The sequence below is a fragment of the Phocoena phocoena genome, chromosome 15 (genome assembly GCF_963924675.1).
Source record: "Phocoena phocoena chromosome 15, mPhoPho1.1, whole genome shotgun sequence".
NCBI lineage: Eukaryota > Metazoa > Chordata > Mammalia > Artiodactyla > Phocoenidae > Phocoena > Phocoena phocoena.
In genome coordinates, this window is record NC_089233.1 from 70,110,560 (window position 1) to 70,133,522 (window position 22,963).

Sequence of the window (22,963 nt, forward strand, 5' to 3'; positions counted from 1 at the left end):
TTCTGGGTCTTTGGAACTCTCACTTGGAACCCTGAGCCTCCATGTAAGAAGTCTAAGTATCCCGAGCTTGCTGTGGTTTTAAGGGACCATGTGAAGAAACCATACAGAGAGGCCCTCAGCCTGTATGAACAGAAAGAGACATCCAGCCAACCTCGGGCTGTCCCCGCCCCAGCCAACTGGATTACGCCAACTGAGACCCTTGATATCATAGACCAGAAATAAGTCATTCCCTTCAAACCCTGGCCAAAGTACGGATTCATGGGAAAAACAAACCACTAACTTTCATGGCTTATTTTTAAGTCACTAAATTTTGGGAAGTAGTTTGTTACATTATCAGGAGAAAACCAGAACAACATTCAAACTTCATCATGAAAAACCACTGCACTAAAAGAAAGGAATTCCAAACTTCAGTTTGAACAGACTACAACTTGAATAAACTCTCCGTGCCTGCATTTTCTTATATGAACCTTAGGTGAGTTGAACTAAATCACTAATATTCAAACCGTGTTCCCAGGATTCTGCAGAGCAGCACCACTGTAATGGGGAGGGGGGTACTGAGGGGGGTACTTCTCTGCCATCCACCACATTCGGAGCTTCTCCATTTTAATCTGTTTCATAAATTGGCATTTCATTTGAGATTTCACACGACTAAGAATTCCACTCTCCAAAAGAATGGCTGAAAAATCACTGCCTGCAATATGTCTCTTCTAGCTCTTGGCTTCTGAACAATAAAAGAAAAACAAATAAGTCCGTGATATTCCCTTTGTTATAACTTTTCGTATTTTGTAGAAAAATAAATGGGAACATTTTTATTTTACAGACTTAGCTCCACTGACAATAACTGATACATTTGTGGATTGAGAAAAATTGCTGAATAATTCAGGTCCCCAAATATCCATCTGAGTAGGCAAGAATAATTTGCTTCCTTCTTCAGTTATCTGGTTAATTGCAACTGTTATCCAGTTTGGTTACAACAGGAAGATGCGGTCTTTATATCCACAGGGTGGGAACATGTCCTCAGAGCTCCAAATTTCCCCCTCTTAAGTAGGAACTGGCCAAAGTCCCCAAAGCAGGGCCATCTCTAGGCTTTCTTTCAATTATCAGGAGAGACAAATTCCATAGCTCCAGAAGGAAAGTGACATCTGAGAGCTAAGACACCATGGCAGAAGGGAAGCCCCGTACCTCCTTGGGAGGCTGAGCTGGGGAAAATGAACCATAGTGCAGCAAGATCTGGTTACTTGTAAAACTGTGCAGTATCTTTGGCCAAATGAACAGTGGCCCCAGATGATGAAAGGGGTGGAGAACTTCTAACTGATGGGTGGGATCTGGAACAGCCCATATAAGTCATCCAAGCCCCTCCACCAACCGTAACAGGTTGGCACTGTAAGGTGACCATTCCTCTTCTTCATTTCTGGCTCTGTGGTCCAGAGCCTGGGAGTGTGATTCCTCAGGGGCAGAAAGCTCAGGATCCATGTGATGAAGACTCACAGACATCTCTGTTTTCCATATCGGCAAGAACACTGGACAGAGAATGCACAGGCCAGCGTTCTGATCTCAGCTCTCTCACTTGCTCTCTGTGACACCTTGGGCACGTCAATGCCTCTGCCTGGATCTCTGTTTCCTGATCCGTGTACCGAGGTGAATGGCATGGATAACTGCCAGCTTAAACAGCTTTGAGGAGTGGAAATATGATAAGTCTCAGCATCCCAGAACCACCACTCGCTGACTGCATGGCTTCGAGCAAGTCGCTGTATCTCTGAGCCTCAGTTTCTCCATCTCAACGCTAGGGGCAATAATGATCTATTCCCAAGAGTCATGGTGGGCATTAACATTATATTAGTCTAAATTACTTTCCAATTATATACGGTATGTAATACACAAAGTATTTTAAGTAAAATACATTAATCTAGTTTAATATTAGAATATATTAAACATCTGAAATATACTAGGCTTCGACAAAGGGGAGTTTGGGCTTCCCTGGTGGCGCAGTGGTTGACAGTCCGCCTGCCAGTGCAGGGGACACGGGTTTGTGCCCCGGTCCGGGAAGATCCCACATGCCGCGGAGCGGCTGGGCCCGTGAGCCATGGCCGCTGAGCCTGCGCGTCCGGAGCCTGTGCTCCGCAACGGGAGAGGCCACAACAGTGAGAGGCCCGCGTACCGCAAAAAAACCCAAAAAAACAAAAACAAAAACAACAAAGGGGAATTTATGTTCCCCCGTTACCCACAGATAAAAGGTTTGCTGCTTCTCACTCTGGTGACCAGGAACAAAGTGTTCACCTACTTAGGAATAGTAAAAATAGTAATAAAATTTTTAAAAATTAGTAATAAAATAAGAACAAATACTTATGTAGCACTTACTATGTGCCACACACTGCTGTAGGCTCTTACCATACGTGCACTTGTGTACTCCTCACAACCATCCTGAGAGATAGGTATTATTATCACCCCCACTTCACAGATGAGGAAACTGAGGCAAAGAAGGTTAAGTAACTTGCCTAAGATCACACAGTTAGTAACTGGATTTGGTAGCAACATGCCTCTAAAGCTCATGTGCTAGACCACTAGCCTGTGCTGGCTTCGAGGAAGAAAGAATATAGATATATGTTGGGCAACACAGCGGGTCAGGCACTGAGATGCCACAAGCCTTATCTCTTTTAATCCTCCCCCTGGCCCTATGGAGCAGGTACTACTATTCTCATTTTTAGTTGAGGAATCTGAGGCTCTAAGAGGTCACCCCTCACTAGGTCTAATACTTTGTGTATTTGGGGACCAGTTGCAAGGCCTCCATCATGCGCCAGGATTTTCTCACAGTCAGCAGCCCCAGGCTACACTCTTGGGTCTCGACATTCTGGGCCCTCTGGTTTTCTGCTCTCAATCTTCAGGACTCACCTCTGCCTGGGCCACCTCCTCATTCCAACATGCTTCCTTAACCTTCAACTCACCTCTGTCAAGTAGCTGAGTTATCCTGGACGTCACCAAAAGCCAGTGCTATCCCTGACTCAGCTTCAAGGCAACCCCAGCATGATGGCACCTGACAAGCTTCTATTAATTGAACATGTTTTCCAAATTAAACTGCAAAGTCTTCCAGGGAAAGGACTGCAGTTTTTTACGCTGTGATCAAAACAGAGTATACACGTGTTCTTTCTCTCAGGCTTGAAGATTTACTGAAGGTCTAACTTTACAAGGACACAGTGATATTGCAAGTAACCGACTGCCTGAGACCAAAGATCCTGAGCAGGAAGACAGCTGTGCTTAGGGAAAAAAAGAGAAAAACCCAAACCTAATAAATCACATACTGTGGAATCTTTTCAGCTGGCTGACAAGAAAGACTTGAGGTATAGCTTCCCTTTGTTCCATACTACTTAAACAAGACTAAGTTGTCTATTTAACCATCCATTTGACCATCTCCCTGTCCATCTAGTTCATAAACCCACCCGTGCACTCTTCCATCCATCCATCCCTCCATCCACTTAACAATCTATACATCTACTTATCCGTCTAGCCCATAACCCCACACACTCATCAAATCATCCATGTGCTCATCTACTCATTCAGCCAACAATCAATCTGTCATCCACTCATCCATCTTTCCATCACAGTCAAAACTTTTTAAGGACCTATTATATGATTGTCTCTGCCAACTACCAGAGATTGAAAGAGAAATGCCATCGTGATCCAGCCAATATGTCTCATGGGAGAACCAAACAAAAAACTTATAAGATAGATGATAATAATAACTACCATTTAGATAGTAGGAGGTCACTTATGTGTCAGGTGCTATTCTCAGTACATTATGTGGACTACTGTATTTAATCCTCACTACAAGCATTATTATCTATGTTTTACAGGTGAGGAAAGTGAAGCTCAGAGAAGTTAAGTAACTTGCCCAAGTTTATATAGTTGGTAAGCAGCATGGCAAGTATTAGAATCCAGAGCCTGCATTAATAACTACTTTGTTATTATCTTCTGGAGTGATAAGTGGTATGAGGTGGCAGCTCAGGGAGCTGTGGGACCGTATTTGAGGGTAAGGGGTGCGGATGGGGGAGAGGTAATTTGGTTTAGAGTCTATGATGCCGGAGTTGTAAAGTCCAGGAACACCCAGATGGAGTAGGAGGGAGGGTATTTCCAGGCTGATGGATATCTGTTTACAGAATGGGTGGGGGGTTATCAAGGTGGGAATGTCAAGATGCTGGTAGGGTCTAGTTCCCAAAGAGTCTGAGGAGCTTGCTGTCACAGGGAGAACTCAGGTCACAGGGACAACTCAAAGAGCCAAGTGGTCAAATATTTTTCTAGATGGATGATTCTGGCAGGAGCGTGAGCAAAAGGTGGAAGGGGATAGGGACCGGGGTCATGAAAGCTACCATAAGGGTCAAAGCAAGAGATGTCAGGGGCCGATCCTGCAATGGCTATGAGGAAGGAGAAGAGGTGATGTGAAAGGTGGCTAGAACACAAAAGCAACAGGTGATTAAATGTGAGCATTTTGAAGACGACTGCCAAGGTTCTAGCCTGAGAGGCTCCCCTAGTGAGTGCAAGCAGAAGGAGGATTCACTTTCCAGGGTGTGGAGTAAGGAGCATTTAGAATGGGGTGGACAAACCAAGATAATGTCAATATGTGTATTTGGGGCTGCTTTCCCACCTCAACGAACCATTCAAAATTATGTCACTCAATTCAGCATATCAGCAAATCCTGTTTTACATTTCATCCAGGTGAGATGGTGTTAAGAGTGTAGACTCTGTTATCAGATTGGCCAGGTTTCAGACCCAGCTCTTCCACTTACTAGCTACGTGATTTGGGGCAATTTCTTTAAGTTCTACATGTGTCAGTTTTGTGACCTGTAGCACAATCTAATAGTTGCCCTGCCTCTTCAGCTTACCCAGTAGTTAGCTTTTCCTACTGCCTCATTATTTTTTTTCCTGGAGAGATAGTGTGTTCTCTGAGTCTCAGACCATGGGACATCTTTCACATACTGCCCTTCCGGCCTGACCCTCCCCCGCACCCCTCAGGGCTGGGTTCACCCCTGATGCTTAACATTGACATCTGGATCTGCGTTCTGAGTGAAGCTTTCTTGCCCAAGAGATGCAGTGCAATCCTGGGCCCCATCTGTTCTAATTTTACTGGGATTCAACACATTTTTAGGGAATCCCAAGTATCTGCAAGGCACATGTGCGATGAGGATGAATCAGAACAGACAGCTGATGGTCCAGCGGAGAAGATAAGATGTGAATACAAATAACAAACGTAAGACAGAACATAACGTGGATCCTCATGGAGGGGATCCAGACGGTGAAGAGATTGAGTCTACACTGAAGGTCAGAAGGGATTATTGGAGAAGGTGTCTTTTAAATTAGACCTTAAACATGGGTAGGTCACATGGAAATGAGGAACACAGGCATTGAAAGAGGAGGAAACTTCACAAGCAAAGGTATAAGTGTGGGGTGAGACTTCAGGAAATCTGCCAGAATCACTGTGAGCAAGGGGACAGCGTAGCTTCACAAGGCTCTCCAGGTGACTTAAGTATGTGCTTCTTGCCTTATTTCCACCCTACGAACCGCTGTTATAGGGAAGGAAAAGCCGTTGAAGGATTTTAGAATGCAGGTTTGGGAGTACAAGTTTCATCTTTCAAACATCACTTTGGCTACAGTGTGGAAGATGGGTTGGAGAGGTGGGGCCAGAGTCAGGGAGGCTGGAGAAGAGACTCATAGAACAAAGCTATAGAGGCTTGCACCAGGGAAGAGGCAGTGGAGACGGGGAGGGGAGAGGATGCAACAAAGAGAATGTAAAGATTCAAGTTCAAAAGTACTGGGGTGATGGAATCCCAGTAGTCTGGCTGATGGAATGAGAGGTAGTACCTCTCACTAAGATGGGGACACATGACTGGAAATACGTTGCTGGGTAGGTGATGATTTTGTCTTTGACCGTAAAAACTTTGAGGGTAGATGTCCAGGAGCAGATGATACAGGGCAGTAGAGCTCTGGCAAGAAAGGGCCAAAGCAGAGGACCTACCCTCCCAGGCCATTTGTTTTCAGTCCAGCAAAACTACAACCACCACGTTGTGTGATAAATACACAGCTGAAGGTCTATGCATGTGGCACAACGGCTGCATGCGGGGGAGGATCATTGAATCTTCCTAGGATGGAGGGCTTGTGGCAAGACTTCAAGGAAGAGGTAATACTTGGAGGAATCCTACTTGGAAGAACTTGGGGCTGAGAGTTAGAGAGTAGTAGGAGACTCGCAGGTGAAGAGAAATGTCTGGACATTTGATTCAGGGAAACAGCATGTACCAAGGCAGAGAACCGGAGAAAATGATACCTGAACCTGGGTCACTTGTGTCCTATTCCAGGATTCACTTATTTTCTACTGGTCTCCATGGACTGATAGAACAGAAGTTAACAGCAAGGGGTCTGGAGTCACAGACCCTGGGTTTGCATTTCAACTCTGCCCAAGACCTTGGATAACTCATAAAAACCTTTTTTGAACCTCAGTTTCCTCTTCTCAAGAAACAGGAGTATCAACAGTCCTACCCTCTATGATTATTTGTAGGATTAAAATCCGAGTATGGCAGCAGTTCAAATGGAAAATGAACAAATTAGGTCAGAGTGTGTGTACTGATTGCAGCACTGCCTTTTAACATATTAGTGATGGGTTTGGAGCTGGCTTGGTACCCTTGATGGTCATGTGTGAGATGAATGTCCCTGTTGATATTATGTAATATATGTATTACCTGTACGTAAGCAGGTACAGGAAGTAAAGCCTGTCCCAGCCATTCGTTCATTTGATCCTCAGAACAGCTACATGAGACTGGCTGCATCTCACAGCTGAGAAAGCAAAGGCTGAGCTTTGTTAAGTTGCTTCTCCAAGGTTAGCAGCAGATAAATGGGGCTGTAGAGATCTGGATCCAGTTTTTCTGCTTCCCAGTACACAGCTAACAAGAATGTCTACACCCATTAGACTGGGAGCTACTGGAGTGCAGACACAAATCACAGAGAAGCAAGGTATACCAAGAGATGCACATTTCTCTCAAAGCAGACTCTCAAACCCAAGACACTCCAAATATATTCTTGGAAGAGTTACTGTTTGGACGGGCAGAGCGTGGTTGGCTGGAAGTCCAGGCTGTACCAGGAAGAGCTGGGCAGGGAGAGGAGAAGAGGAGATGGGGGCGGATGGAACTATGTGCGGCGAAGGACTTTGAAACTGTCTCCCTAAAAGTTGCCTAGTTTACATTTGAAAAGTAAGAAGGGATGGTGAGGTTAATGCAGGATACAGACGAGTCTTGGGGTAGAGATATACTGCTACCAAAGAATTCTGCTTAAGCTGGCTCCAGTGTTTCCCCATTCAAAAGTGCATTGCTACGCCTTAAGCCTTGGAGGGCCATGCTCAGATTTCAGGAAGCGTGTCCCAGGGAATAAACTGGATGACAGGAAGCTTGTAGGCACATGCACATATGTCCATATCCCACAAACAAACATTAAAATGTCAAACTTCCCACATGTGAGCGGCCAAGAAACACCTTCAAACATCAAGATACACTAGTGAAGGCACTAAGGCTTGAGCTTTCCACCTTAATTTGCATTGAAGGCACCCAGGGCCCTATGGTATTAAGCCAAGGGACCAGAGAGTTGGCCTTACAATGCCTTGGCTGCCCATTCCTTTGGGAGAGGATGTTCGATAATTCTAAAGGGAGGAGGTCAGGGAAGAAGATGAACGCGACTGCAGTGATGAGAGCTTTTCTCTATTTTCAGGATTCAACAGGGTGTTCATGAAAAGGAGGTACGTTCCATTACATAATGGCATGCAGGAACCCATTTTAGAATGTTCTGAGGTCTAGATGTGATCAACAGAGCCAGGAGAAAAAGATGAAGCCATTATCCAGTGACAGCATAAGAATGACTATTTTGCAATGAGCTTGGCTATAACCACACTGGCTGTTAACTCTGTCGGAAGGGGCTCCAGATTCCCTTCTTATCATGCTCATGCAATCCTCCATACCTCCATGTAGCCCTGATTCTGTATGGTCCTGCATTCAAAGAAGCCCAGTCCAAACAGCCAAAGGTACTATTAAAAGAAGTCTAAAGTTTAATTTGCATCTTTTTCAACGAGTAAGGGAACCAGCATCTCATATCCCCTTCTGCAACCTTGCATTTTTCAAGATCCCCACCATCCGTTATAAAACAGCCAAACACCAACAACAACACTTTCCTTAGGCTACGCTGATATTTTTTTCTCTCTCTCTCTCTTCCGTTCTCTTATATTCCTTTCTGAATGTAAATTGATTTAGTTTCTTTCACTAAGCCCTTCCCTTGGTCCTCTGTATCTTTAGCCCTTTCTGGGCCAGCTTTCTAGTTCAGTACAACACACACACACACACACACACACACACACACACACACACACACACACACACACACACACACACACACACACACACCACCTAATAGTAGGAGAAAGACTCTCTTTGGAGAGTGACAGGGACGCTTCAAGGCCTGTATGGAGAAACTAGGGGCATACTGGAAACGTGCCTGCAGCTCTGGGGAAGACATTGAGACAGCTGAATCCACTGGGAGCAGAGGAAACAGGGAGCCGCCCTGGCCATGTCTGTGGAGGTTAGGGAGAAGACCCAGCGCAAGCCAGTGCAGGGAGTGTGGCAGGCATTCGACTTCTGAGAGCTGCTAGATGCAGGAACTAACTCTAGGTCACAAAGGGACACTGAAGAGATGCTGACACTAGGATCCTGAGTTGTGATGATTCGCCTATTATTTGGGGGCTTCTTTTCCTTTCGTATCTATTCCTCTTAGGTGACTGTGGACATCATTCTGGTGAGCAGTAAGTAAGTTAGTGACAGACTCAACTGACCAGTGAAGTTTTCCCCATATTTATATATGGGGTTGGGATCAGAAGAGGGAAAGGAGCCCATTAAGCTCTTCACTGTCCTTTGGTGGGGGCACCTCTAGACATCAGAAGACACTGTGGGGTAATGGAAAGAGTGCAGGCTGATGTTTAATTTCTCTTTTTCTCCCTCTGACCCATCCCCTACTCCTCTCTCCTCTTCCCTCCCCTCCTCTCTGCTCCTTCCCTTTCCTTCCCCTATACCTAGTTGTAAAATATTACCATCAACTAGGCCAGAAAAATGTCTTATTTTCTCCCAAAGATACTGTATATGCAAACGCTGATCAGCACCCCCTACCCCCTGCCCACTGCCACTACATCTGAGTTTTGCCTCTTGGAACGAAATGGTGATCACCTGATGTCTGTTGGTCGGGTGTGACGGATGGTTTTGATAGATGAAGATACTCAGAAGAGGATAAAACCACACAAAGGGTTCACTTTATCCTTGCTGCCAGCCTGAAAACAGAAAGCCCTTTCCTCCCTCCCAGAAAGTCACACATTTCAGAAATAGCTGTTGAGAGGGAAGTGAAATTTCTTCACAAGCTCGCAGACAATGGTGACGTGGGTTAAGTCAGGCTTTAGAAAGAGCAAAATTGGAAGAGCATATCTGACTTACAAATCAGTGGCGAAGAATGAGAACATTCAGGGTCTATCAAAGAGGAATGCAATTCTCTTAAATTGGTTACTTTTTTCAGGGAGACTGGCCCAAACTCACCTCTGTCTCTAAGGCGTCTGCGACTCCGAGAACGTATCAATGATCTTACATGTGCAATGTGCTCACTCACCCCCAGAGAAATCAAACCTCATGTTTGGCCTCATCCAACAGCAGCTAGCTTGTCACAGACATAAAATGTGGCTTCGCTTTATGGATGATGATGATGACTCTGAGGGCTCTTGACCCCCAATATTATCATGGACCTTCCCTCCTCCCTAGCCGCTCCAACCAGAAAATCAGTAGCTGGATGAGAACCGAAACTCTCCCATCATTCTGCTGGGAGCCTGAGTAAAGGAATTATCCTACAGAACAAAGATGTCAAGAAAGAACAGGCCCTACCAATAAGATGTCCTGGTCAAACGGGGTCCTGGCTGATTCTGAACAGAACCATGAGACACACAGAGATATTCTGGTGCCAGAATGGCTAAAAGAAGGCCGACTACTTGTAGAGAGAAACTGATGGCTGGAAATACGGACACTGTCTTCATTTGTTTACTTCATGCATTTATATTCATGGGACTCCTTAGAGTAGAAACTGGAATTTGTTTTGGGGGCATTCCGTCCCTTTGTTCTGGTGGGAACAAGTTTCACAAAAGCTGTTTTTGTCTCAGGGATGAAAGCAGGTGCGGGTCCTCATTACTGGGCTTGTCCTGAACTCTGTGAGTAACCACACCCAGAGCTTCAGACTGAGGAGTTAGTAGTTTGTCGAAGAATGGACTAAACGGTCTCTTTAAATTGGGGGCAGGGCAGGCTGCAGCACAGTTCATTATAATGTAGATAAGTGTTTTGCTTGCTTTGGCAGTCTGGGGGAGTGGGAGGGTGGAGACCAAGGCCGGAATCCTGGCTGAAACTGAGATGGGCAGTAGGCACGGGGACATGGTGTCTAAGGTACAGTAGGTAGGAGGACCCCCTGTTTGGAGGAATAAGCGTGCACCCCAGGGATAGCGAGAGCTGATATTCTTCAACGTTCCCTAATGACTATTTCCTCTCCCTCTCTGCAACTCCTCTGTGTCGTCTTCAAGCCTCCTGTAAGTCTGATAAACAGAAGATGTCGATGTAATGAATTTGGGGGATCAGGAAAGAAACTGTACCCTGGCTTTCATGAGCAATGCACGCAACAGGAGATAACTGTGTGCGATGACCAGAGGTGCCGGGAGGACATCCCGCTGAGAGGTGACAAGCAGCAACAATCCAGCTGGGAAGGTTCTGTGGGATGTGGAGTAAGAAGGAGCCTTCCCTCAGGGCTGTCACACCATCAGAGGTGGCTCTATCCCTTTGACACCGAGGATGCATCTATCCCTTGGGATGCTGCTGCTTGACCAAAGAAAAGTCAAGGATGAATGAAGGTGAAAGGAACGAAGCATTGCTTTCCTGCATCTGTATTTATGGGCTCACCAGCGTTCCCGGCGCTCCCCTGGAATCTTGATGACGTGACCAATCACAACAGAGCAGCTATCTCTGAGAAGCATCACACGTGGAATCCCATGGTACTCCAAGGAACCCCTGCCCCGCAAGAAACCTGCCGTCTTGGGGCTGCTCGCCAAGCAGATACACATGCCCTTCAGACACCAACACAATGAGCCACCACTGGCCCCAAATTTCAGGACCTCAACAGTTATATCAGAGGGTCCCTGCTCATAAGCGACCAGCAGAGAACGCACTTGGCCATACGGCAGTGTTGGGGCCCCCTGGGGTTGGCAGGGTCTGCAGGGCAGCAACCAAAACTCACCGTCTTTTGATGGTGAGCATCACGCCCAGGAGAATGATGATGAACATGAGGAGGCCGGCGACCACGCCGGCCATCTTCACAGTATTGTCCACCTGCTTCTCCGGCTCCACGGTGTTGGAATTCTGAGTGGAGGCACCTTGGGGGGAAAGGGGAAGAAGAAAGATAATTGAAAAGCCTCACATACGTGACTAGACACAATCATAATAACAACAGGTTCCATTCACTGAGTACTAACTATAGGCCAGGCACCGTGCTGAGGACATTATACACGTTGACCCATTTAACCCTTTGGAGGATTAATTCCTTGAGATGTTGAATTATTATTGCCTTTTTTGTAGAGTAAGAAATTGAGATGCAGAGAAACTGAGTTGCGCAAGGTTACACAACCACGATGCTGGATAAGGGTAACCCTTATCCTCCCATGAGATTAAGCAGACAATTTTATCCCTCATACTGGTTTGTCCCTAGGATCAGACAATGGAACTACGGCGTGAATCTTAGGTTCATGGAATTATTCCAAATCCTAATTAATTCTTTCAGGTAAATGGCGAAAACAACAGCTTTGTGTAAGGGTAACACAATTAAAAGCACTGGATTTTTATAGATAAAAACCTAACTTTTAACTTTTGTGCCTTATAGGAAACAAATGGTGGGGATTAAAGGGAATTGCCTTGGGTTCAGAAAATGCTTATATCTGCTAACTCCATTTTTGGATTTCATGCTGATGCTACGTGCTCTGCCAGCTACTAACACACTGACTCGATTCCACATCAAGGAAGACTGAGAACTGGGCACTTACTATACCCTCTGCCCTGTGCTGGGCCGTTTTGTGGATCCGGCTTGGCCAATCCTTGCAAATATTCCCTAAAGTATATATTGATTTTCCCATTTTATAGATGAGAAAACGAAGGGAGCTTGCTAAAAGTCACATGGCTGATAAAGTTCAGGGCCAGGATTACACAGGTTTTCTGTAAGTCTAGGTCTCAAAAGTCAGAAGCCTTGAATTCAACTTTCATGTCCTCTAGTCCCTGAATCCTTTCTCCTCCCAGACAACCACTTGGCTAATGCCAGAGCAAAAGTAAGGAGCCAAAGAATGCCTAAGCCCGGCCTCTTCATGCAGCGTACCAGGAACCTGTGTGAACCTTCTAGAGTGTGGTCCTGGACCAGCACCTCCGTGAATTCTTCCCAATGATCCCGTGTTTATGTGAGGCAGCTTAAATCCAAAGCATCCTTTCCCTGACCCATCCCTACTTTTCTACCACATCAGAAGCAGCTCATCCATGACCAGTGACACCACCTTCCCTGATTGCCCCAGGAGCATTCTCCAAATTCTGATAACACTCTGTACCACTTGGAACAGATCTCAATGTGCTGATGTTATTAGTGATTTGTTTCCCCATCTGTCTCCGCCAGTGGTCTGCAAGCTCCTCGGGGGCAAGAGGAAGCGTCCTTTATCTTTGTTTCCTCATGTTAGCACAGGATCTGGCTCATAACTGGTGTTCCCTTAACGTTTGTGGTGGTTTAATGTTTAGCTGAAGGGATGACATCTCTGCCCACACACACTTGTTCTCATGAAACCAGACTGAGTTTCTCCTTTTCTTCAGCCATGTGTTCACAGAATCCAGCTGAGCTAAAGGGATGCGAATGCCCATAAGCTATGATTTTGATTCTCCAAACTCAGGGATGTTTCAGACCAGTCCTCCGGCACATCCCCTCTTCCTGATTAAGAGCGTCAAGTGTTTCCTTTACCACAGCACTTTCCCCAGACTCTCTTGTAACTTAGAAAAACTGGGTTCGCTTAGTCAAGTCTCCCTAGTGGGAATGGCAAGTCTTCAATAGCAGAGAGCGCGTCCTAGTCGACTCTCTAAAGCCAGTGTCTAGCACAGGCCTCCCTCCTCCCCATTGTTGGTTTACAGATGATGGTTGAACGGCAGAAAGGCTAGTGGACCACAGTCGTTTGCTTCATTTATTCATTCAAGCACTCATTAATTTGCTACTAAGCATCCATGTTCTGTGTGCCCAGCTATGCTATCAACAGGGTCAGAGACCCTTCTCCTGGAAGGACTTACAAATAAGGGATTTTATTCAGGTCCCCTCACCAGCTAGAGACAAACCCAGCTCATCAAATCGCAGGATGGTTTGAGCAGGCTCTGCCTATTTACAGCCAAAGAATTCCTGGCGGAGTTGGCCAACCTCACAGGAAGGCGGGTCTCACATTCCAGAATGCAGGCAAGTCCCGAGTAGCCCCCATTTTCACGTCTGGAGACAAGATTTCTGAGATATGTCTAGTCCCCCAGACACAGAACATGACTAAGCATAAAGGAGGCTGAGCACCTCAGACCATCATTTCCTCAACAGTGTCAGAGCCTTTTTACTTGGCTTTGGAGGAAGTGCTGGCTCTGGAGCATTCACTCACTGATGTAGTAATGGCTAAACTTTACTTAATGCCTGCTAGGAGATCCTATTCTAGAGACTGGGGCACAAAGGCAAAGCCATGGAGAGGATCCTATTACCCTGGGAACGCTGTTATTAGCTTGTTCTAATGAGATTCACACTGCGTTCCTTCAACGAAGAACCACAAGTACCCACTGTATGCTGGGCTTTTAGTAATACAACGGTGAGCAAGACAGGCACAGTCCCTGCCCTCAAAGAGCCTACAATGAGTTGTGAGTGGGTTTGAGGGAACAGAATTAATAAAGAATCAATAAGAGGAAGCTTTCAACTCTGTCAATAGAGAGGCACATGACACATAATTGGGAAATGAATCACTTCTGGGAGGAAGTGGCCCATGGGGTGGGCTCCAAGGAAGGACAGGTTATAACTAGGCAAATAGAGCACCACGAGAAAAGCACACAGTGGTGGCATGGGAAACAGCACTGGCTAAAGCCGTCTGATGGAGGCAAGGAGCCTGGTGCATTCAAGATATGAAAGAACTGTGGCGTAATGAGGGCGAGAAGGCAGGGAGAGCACGGTGAGAGCAGCTGGCGAGGGCAGCAGGGGCCAGTCCACGCAGGACATTATAGGTCACAGTGTGAGCTTTTGTTTTATACCCCAAGAAACACAGGGAGTCATTTAAGTGCTGTTCATAGAGGTACGATATGGTCAGATTTGTATTTCCAACGGACTGTTCCAGTTTCTTTGAGAAGCCAAAGTGGATTGGAGAGATGCATTTTGAAACTATTACAGTCATCCAGATTGGAGATAATAGTTGATTGAACTCAGGTGATGGCCGTGAAGATGGAAAGATGCAATAAAAGAGATAATTACCTGAAATAGATATAAATAAAACTGGTTGATGGACGGGATACAGGGCATAAGGGAAAGAGAACTGAATTCTTGAGGATGACCGTAACAAGGTGGATAATGGTGACGCTTAAAGGTTCAAGAAACAAAAAGGAATAGAGTTAGAAGGAAAATATGTGTGTTAGGGGCAATTTGAGCTTGTAAGATACTCTAGAAAAGCAGGCAGTTAAAAATGCAGGTCTGAAGCTCTTAAAGGCGGCCTAAGCTGGAAGTAAAACTGTGAGTCATAGGCACATAGATGGTATCTGAAGCATGGGGGCTGATGAAGTCATCCAGAGAAAGAACGAAGAGTGGATGAGGACCTTCAAGATGGCGGAAGAGTAAGACGCAGAGATCACCTTCCTCCCCACAGATACACCAGAAATACATCTACACGTGGAACTACTCCTACAGAACACCTACTGAACGCTGGCAGAAGACCTCAGACATCCCAAAAGGCAAAAAATCCCCCACGTACCTGGGTAGGGCCAAAGAAAAAAGAATACACAGAGACAAAAGAATAGGGACGGGACCGGCACCAGTGGGAGGGAGCTGTGAAGGAGGAAAGGTTTCCACACACTAGAAGCCCCTTCGTGGGCGGAGACTGCGGGTGGCGGAGGGGGAAAGCTTCGGAGCCGCGGAGGAGAAGAGCGCAGCCACAGGGGTGCAGAGGGCAAAGTGGAGAGATTCCCGCACAGAGGATCAGGGCCGACCGGCACTCACCAGCCCGAGAGGCTTCTCTGCTCCCCCGCCGGGGCGGGCGGGGCTGGGAGCTGAGGCTCGGGCTTCGGAGAGGACTGGGGTTGGCGGTGTGAACACAGCCTGCAGGGGGTTAGTGCACTACGGCTAGCCGGGAGGGAGTCTGGGGAAAAGTCTGGAGCTGCCGAAGAGGCAAGAGACTTTTTCTTACCTCTTTGTTTCCTGGTGCGCGAGGAGAGGGGATTAAGCGCGCTACTTAAAGGAGCTCCAGAGACGGGCGCGAGCCGCGGCTAAAAGCGCGGGGCCCAGAGACGGGCAGGAGACGCTAAGGCTGCTGCTGCCGCCACCAAGAAGCCCATGTGCAAGCACAGGTCACTATCCACACCCCGCTTCCAGGGAGCCTGTGCAGCCCGCCACTGCCAGGGTCCCGGGATCCACGGACAACCTACCCGGGAGAACTCACGGTGCGCCTCAGGCTGGTGCAACGTCACGCCGGCCTCTGCCGCCGCAGGCCCGCCCCACACTCCGTGCCCCCCCCACCCCCGGCCTGAGTGAGCCAGAGCCCCGGAATCAGCTGCTCCTTTAACCCCGTCCTGTCTGAGCGAAGAACAGACGCCCTCCGGCGACCTAGGCGCAGAGGCGGGGCCAAATCCAAAGCTGAGCCCCGGCAGCTGTGAGAACAAATAAGAGAAAGGGAAATCCCTCCCAGCTGCCTCAGGGGCAGCGGATTAAAGCTCCACAATCAACTTGATATATCCTGCATCTGTGGAATACATGAATAGACAAGGAATCATCCCAAATTGAGGAGGTGGACTTTGGGAGCAACGATATATAAATTTCTTTCCCCTTTTCTGTTTTTTGTGAGTGTGTATGTGTATGCTCCTGTGTGTGATTTTGTCTGTATAGCTTTGCTTTTACCATTTGTCCTAGGGTTCTGTCTGTCCGTTTTTTTTTAATTACTTAAAATTTTTTTCTTATTATTTTTTATTTTAATAACTATTTTATTTTACTTTATTTTAATTTAATTTTATCTTCTTTCTTTCTTTCTTTTCCTCCCTTTTATTCTGAGCTGTGTGGAGGACAGGCTCTTGGTGCTTCAGCCAGGCATCAGGGCTGGGCTACTGAGGTGGGAAAGCCAAGTTCAGGACACTGGTCCGTAAGAGACCTCCCAGAGCCACGTAATATCAAATGGTGAAAATCTCCCAGAGATCTCCATCTCAACACCAACACCCAGCTTCACTCAATGACCAGCAACCTACAGTGCTGGACACCCTATGCCAAACAACTAGCAAGACAGGAACACAGCCCCACCCATTAGCAGAGAGGCTGCCTAAAATCATAAGTCCACATACATCCAAAAAACACCACCAGACGTGGACCTTCCCACCAGAAAGAAAAGATCCAGCCTCATCCACCAGAACACAGGCACTAGTCCACTCCACCAAGAAGCCTACACAACCCACTGAACCAAACTTAGCCACTGGGGACACACAACAAAAACAACAGGAACAACGAACGTGCAGGCTGCGAAAAGGAGACCCCAAACACAGTTAAGTTAATCAAAATGAGAAGACAGAAAAAAACACAGCAGATGAAGGAGCGAGGCAAAAACCCACCAGACCAAACAAATGAAGAGGAAATAGGCAGTCTACCTAAAAAAGAATTCAGAGTAATGATAGTAAAGATGATCCGAAATCTTGGAAATAGAATAAATACAAGAAATGTATAACAAGGACCTAGAAGAACTAAAGAGCAAACAGTGATGAACAACAAAATAAATGAAATGAAAAATTCTCTAGAAGGGATCAATAGCAGAATAACTGAGGCAGAAGAACGGATAAGTGACCTGGAAGATAAAATAGTGGAAATAACTACTGCAGAGCAGAATAAAGAAAAGAGAATGAAAAGGATTGAGGACAGTCTAAGAGACCTCTGGGACAACATTAAATGCACCAACATTCAAATTATAGGGGTCCCAGAAGAAGAAGAGAAAAAGAAAGGGACTGAGAAAATATTTGAAGAGATTATTGTTGAAAACTTCCCTAATACAGGAAAGGAAATAGTTAATCAAGTCCAGGAAGCACAGGGAGTCCCATACAGGATAAATCCAAGGAGAAATATGCCAAGACACATACTAATCAAACTGTCAACAATTAAATACAAAGAAAACATATTAAAAGCAGCAAGGGAAAAACAACAAATAACACAACGGAATCCCCATAAGGTTAACAGCTGATCTTTCAGCCAGAAGGGAGTGGCAGGACATATTTAAAGTGATGAAGGAGAAAAACCTACAACCAAGATTACTCTACCCAGCAAGGATCTCACTTAGACTTGATGGAGAAATTAAAACCTTTACAGACAAGCAAAAGCTAAGAGAATTCAGCACCACCAAACCAGCTTTACAACAAATGCTCAAGGAACTTCTCTAGGCAGGAAACACAAGAGAAGGAAAACACCTACAATAATAAACCCAAAACAATTAAGAAAATGGTAATAGGAACATACATATCGATAATTACCTTAAATGGATTAAATGCTCCAACCCAAAGACACATTGGCTGAATGGATACAAAAAGAAGACCCATATATATGCTGTCTACAAGAGACCCACTTCAGACCTAGGGACACATACAGACTGAAAGTGAAGGGATGGAAAAAGATATTCCATGCAAATGGAAATCAAAACAAAGCTGGAGTAGCAATTCTCATATCAGACAAAATAGACTTTAAAACAAAGAGTATTACAAGAGATAAAGAAGGACACTACATAAGGATCAAGGGATCAATCCAAGAAGATGTAACAATTGTAAATATTTATGCACCCAACATAGGAGCACCTCAATACATAAGGCAAATACTAACAGCCATAAAAGGGGAAATTGACAGTAACACAATCATAGTAGGGGACTTAAACACCCCACTGTCACCCATGGACAGATCATCCAAAATGAAAATAAATAAGGAGACACAAGCTTTAAATGATACATTAAACAAGATGGACTTCATTGATATTTATAGGACGTTCCATCCAAAAACAACGGAATACACATCCTTCTCAAGTGCTCATGGGACATTTTCCAGGGTAGATCATATCTTGGGTCACAAATAAAGCCTTGGTAAATTAAAAAAAATTGAAATTGTATCAAGTATCATTTCCGACCACAGTGCTATGAGACTAGATATCAATTACAGGAAAAAACCTGTAAGAAATACAAACACATGGAGGCTAAACAACACACTACTTAACCAAGAGATCACTGAAGAAATCAAAGAGGAAATCAAAAAATACCTAGAAACAAATGACAATGAAAACACGACGACCCAAAACCTATGGGATGCAGCAAAAGCAGTTCTAAGAGGGAAGTTTATAGCAATACAATCCTACCTTAAGAAACAGGAAACATCTCAAATAAAGAACCTAACCTTACGCCTAAAGCAATTAGAGAAAGAAGGACAAAGAAACACCAAAGTTAGCAGAAGGAAAGAAATCATAAAGATCAGATCAGAAATAAATGAAAAAGAAATGAAGGAAACGATAGCAAAGATCAATAAAACTAAAAGCTGGTTCTTTGAGAAGATAAACAAAATTGATAAGCCATTAGCCACACTTATCAAGAAAAAAAGGGAGAAGACTCAAATCAATAGAAATAGAAATGAAAAAGGAGAAGTAACAACTGACACTGCAGAACTACAAAGGATCATGAGAGATTACTACAAGCAACTCTATGCCAATAAAATGGACAACCTTGAAGAAATGGACAAATTCTTAGAAATGCACAACCTTCCGAGACAGAGCTAGGAAGAAATAGAAAATATGAACAGAGCAATCACAAGCACTGAAATTGAAACTGTGATTAAAAATCTTCCAACAAACAAAAGCCCAGGACCAGATGGCTTCACAGGTGAATTCTATCAAACATTTAGAGAAGAGCTTACACCTATCCTTCTCAAACTCTTCCAAAATATAGCAGAGGGAGGAACACTCCCAAACTCATTCTACGAGGCCACCATCACTCTGATACAAAAACCAGACAAAGATGTCACAAGGAAAGAAAACTACAGGCCAACATCACTGATGAACATAGATGCAAAAATCCTCAACAAAATACTAGCAAACAATCTAACAGCACATTAAAAGGATCATACACTATGATCAAGTGGGGTTCATCTCAGGAATGCAAGGCTTCTTCAATATACACAAATCAATCAACATGATACACCATATTAACAAACTGAAGGAGAAAAACCATATGATCATCTCAATAGATTCAAAGAAAGCTTCCAACAAAATTCAACACCCATTTATGATAAAAATCCTCTAGAAAGTAGGCATAGAGGGAACTTTCCTCAACATAATAAAGGCCATATTGGACAAACCCACAGCCAACATTGTCCTCAATGGTGAAAAACTGAAACCATTTCCACTAAGATCAGGAACAAGACAAGGTTGCCCACTCTCACCACTATTATTGAACATACTTTTGGAGGTTTTAGCCACAGCAATCAGAGAAGAAAAAGAAATAAAAGGAATTCAAATTGGAAAAAAAGAAGTAAAGTTATCACTGTTTGCAGATGACATGATACTATACATAGAGAATCCTAAAGATGCTACCAGAAAACTACTAGAGCTAATCAATGACTTTGGTAAAGTAGCAGGATACAAAATTAACGCACAGAAATCTCTTGCATTCCTATACACTAATGATGAAAAATCTGAAAGTGAAATTAAGAAAACACTCCCATTTACCATTGCAACAAAAAGAATAAAATAACTAGGAATAAACCTACCTAAGGAGACAAAAGACCTGTATGCAGAAAATTATAAGACACTGATGAAAGAAATTAAAAATGATACAAATAGATGGAGAGATACACCATGTTCTTGGATTGGAAGAATCAACATTGTGAAAATGACTCTACTGCCCAAGGCAATCTACAGATTCAATGCAATCCCTATTAAACTACCACTGGCATTTTCACAGAACTAGAACAAAAAATTTCACAATCTGTATGGAAAGACAAAAGACCCTGAATAGCCAAAGAAATCCTGAGAAAGAAAAATGGAGCTGGAGGAATCAGGCCCCCTGACTTCAGACTATACTACAAAGCTACAGTAATCAAGACAGTATGGTACTGGCACTGAAACAGAAATATAGATCAATGGAACAGGATAGAAAGCCCAGAGATAAACCCACGCACATATGATCACCTTATCTTTGATAAAGGAGGCAAGACCATACAGTGGAGAAAAGACAGCCTCTTCAATAAGTGGTGCTGGGAAAACTAGACAGCTACATGTAAAAGAATGAAATTACAACACTCCCTGACACCATACACAAAAATAAGCACAAAATGGAGTAGAGACCTAAATGTAAGGCCAGACACCATCAAACTCTTAGAAGAAAACATAGGCAGAACACTCTATGACATAAATCACAGCAAGATCCTTTTTGACCCACCTCCTAGAGAAATGGAAATAAAAAAAAAATAACCAAATGGGACCTAATGAAACTTAAAAGCTATTGCACAGCAAAGGAAACCATAAAAACGACGAAAAGACAACCCTCAGAATGGTAGAAAATATTTGTAAATGAAGCAACTTACAAAGGATTAATCTCCAAAATTTTCAAGCAGCTCATGCAGCTCAATATTAAAAAAACAAACAACCCAATCCAAAAATGTGCAGAAGACCTAAACAGACATTTCTCCAAAGAAGATATACAGATTGCCAACAGACACATGAAAGAATGCTCAACATCATTAATCATTAGAGAAAGGCAAATCAAAACTACAATGAGATATCATCTCACACCAGTCAGAATGGCCATCATCAAAAAATCTAGAAACAGGGCTTCCCTGGTGGCACAGTGGTTGACAGTCCGCCTGCCGATGCGGGGGACGTGGGCTCGTGCCCCGGTCTGGGAGGGTCCCGCATGCCGCGGAGCGGCTTGGCCCATGAGCCATGGCCGCTGAGCCTGCGCGTCTGGAGCCTGTGCTCCACAATCGGAGGGGCCACAGCAGTGAGAGGCCCGCGTACCGCAAAAAAAAAAAAAAAAAATCTATAAACAATAAATGCTGGAGAGGGTGTGGAGAAAACGGAACCCTCTTGCACTGTTGGTGGGAATGTAAATTGATACAGCCACTAAGGAGAACAGTATGGACATTCCTTAAAAAACTAAAAGTAGAACTACCGTACGACCCAGCAATCCCACTACTGGGCATTTACCCTCAGAAAACCATAATTCAAAAAGAGTCATGTACCAAAATGTTCATTGTAGCTCTATTTACAATAGCCAGGACATGGAAGCAACCGAAGTGTCCATCAACAGATGAATCGATAAAGAAGATGTGGGACATATATACAATGGAATATTACTCAGCGATAAAAAGGAATGAAACTGAGTTATTTGTATTGAGGTGGATGGACCTAGAGACTGTCATACAGAGTGAAGTAAGTCAGAAAGAGAAAAACAAATACCGTATGCTAACACATATATATGGAATGTAAAAAAAAAAATTGTTCTCATGAACCTAGGGGCAGGACAGGAATAAAGACGCAGATGTAGAGAATGGACTTGAGGACACGGGGAGGGGGAAGGGTAAACTGGGATGAAGTGAGAGAGTAGCACTGACATATATACACTACCAAATGTAAAATAGATAGCTAGTGGGAAGTAGCCGCACAGCACAGGGAGATAAGTTCGGTGCTTTGTGACCACCTAGAGGGGTGGGATAGGGAGTGTGGGAGGGAGGGAGACGCAAGAGGGAAGACATATGGGGACATATGTATAACTGATTCACTTTGTTATAGAGCAGAAACTAACAGACCATTGTAAAGCAATTATACTGTAATAAAGATGTTTTAAAAAATTAAAAAAAAAATGAGTGGATGAAAAAGCAGGCCTAGAGAGCGACTTGAGGGTCTGTAGTATTTAGTGAGTGTGAAGAGGAAGATAAGCCTGCACAGGAGACAGAGAAGGAGCGGCCAGACACGGAAGAAAATACCCGGGAGAGTGTAGTGTCCCAGAGCCAGGGGAAGACAGTGTTTCAAGGGAAGGAGTAATCAGCTGTGTCAAATGCTACTCCTAGGATAGAATCAAGCTCCCTACCCAAAGGAAAGTGAAGATCTTGGATGAGTATTAGAACACCTTTCCCAGGTAAATTGCAAGATGTTCCTAAACAGAAGACCCTTCAGTGATCACCATAAATCAACGGTGGAACACACCGGAGGGTCACAGAGGAACATCCTAGACATTCAGAGAGGCCATCTGAAAGGCCACAGTCCAGCAGTTCAGACAAATTCCATGAGTTCAGCAAACAGGCATCCCAGCTGAAATCCCAGACCCTGTACAGTGAGGTTACAGGGTCTGGGAGGAGCCATGCTTGGTTGGTCCAACTAGATTCCAGATATAGGGATTGCCCTGGGACGTGGTAAATTCTACTTGTACTTCAGCATCCTTTTAAGGGCACTGGCTCTAGCCACGAGAGATGTGTGCCTCTGTTCCTAACGTAAGTGTGCTGACAGTGTTCAAAGGTGACACAGGTGTTGAACTGGCTCTGGGACCAAAGGCCAGATAGCACTGACGTGTGGCTCCTACGTCGGAGAGGAAGAAGAGAGGGGCAGAGACAGATGGGCTAGTCCTTCTGCTGC

At 44.7% G+C, this 22,963-nt stretch overlaps 1 protein-coding gene across 1 annotated transcript in view; it reads right to left on the reverse strand.

The window, feature by feature from the left end:
• Window positions 1-22,963, reverse strand: part of PTPRT (protein tyrosine phosphatase receptor type T) — a 765,643-nt gene that overhangs the window by 141,622 nt on the left and 601,058 nt on the right. The window contains exon 15 of the mRNA XM_065893296.1: window positions 11,329-11,464. Within this exon, the coding sequence (XP_065749368.1) occupies window positions 11,329-11,464 (136 nt within the window). The remainder of the gene's footprint in view (window positions 1-11,328; window positions 11,465-22,963) is intronic.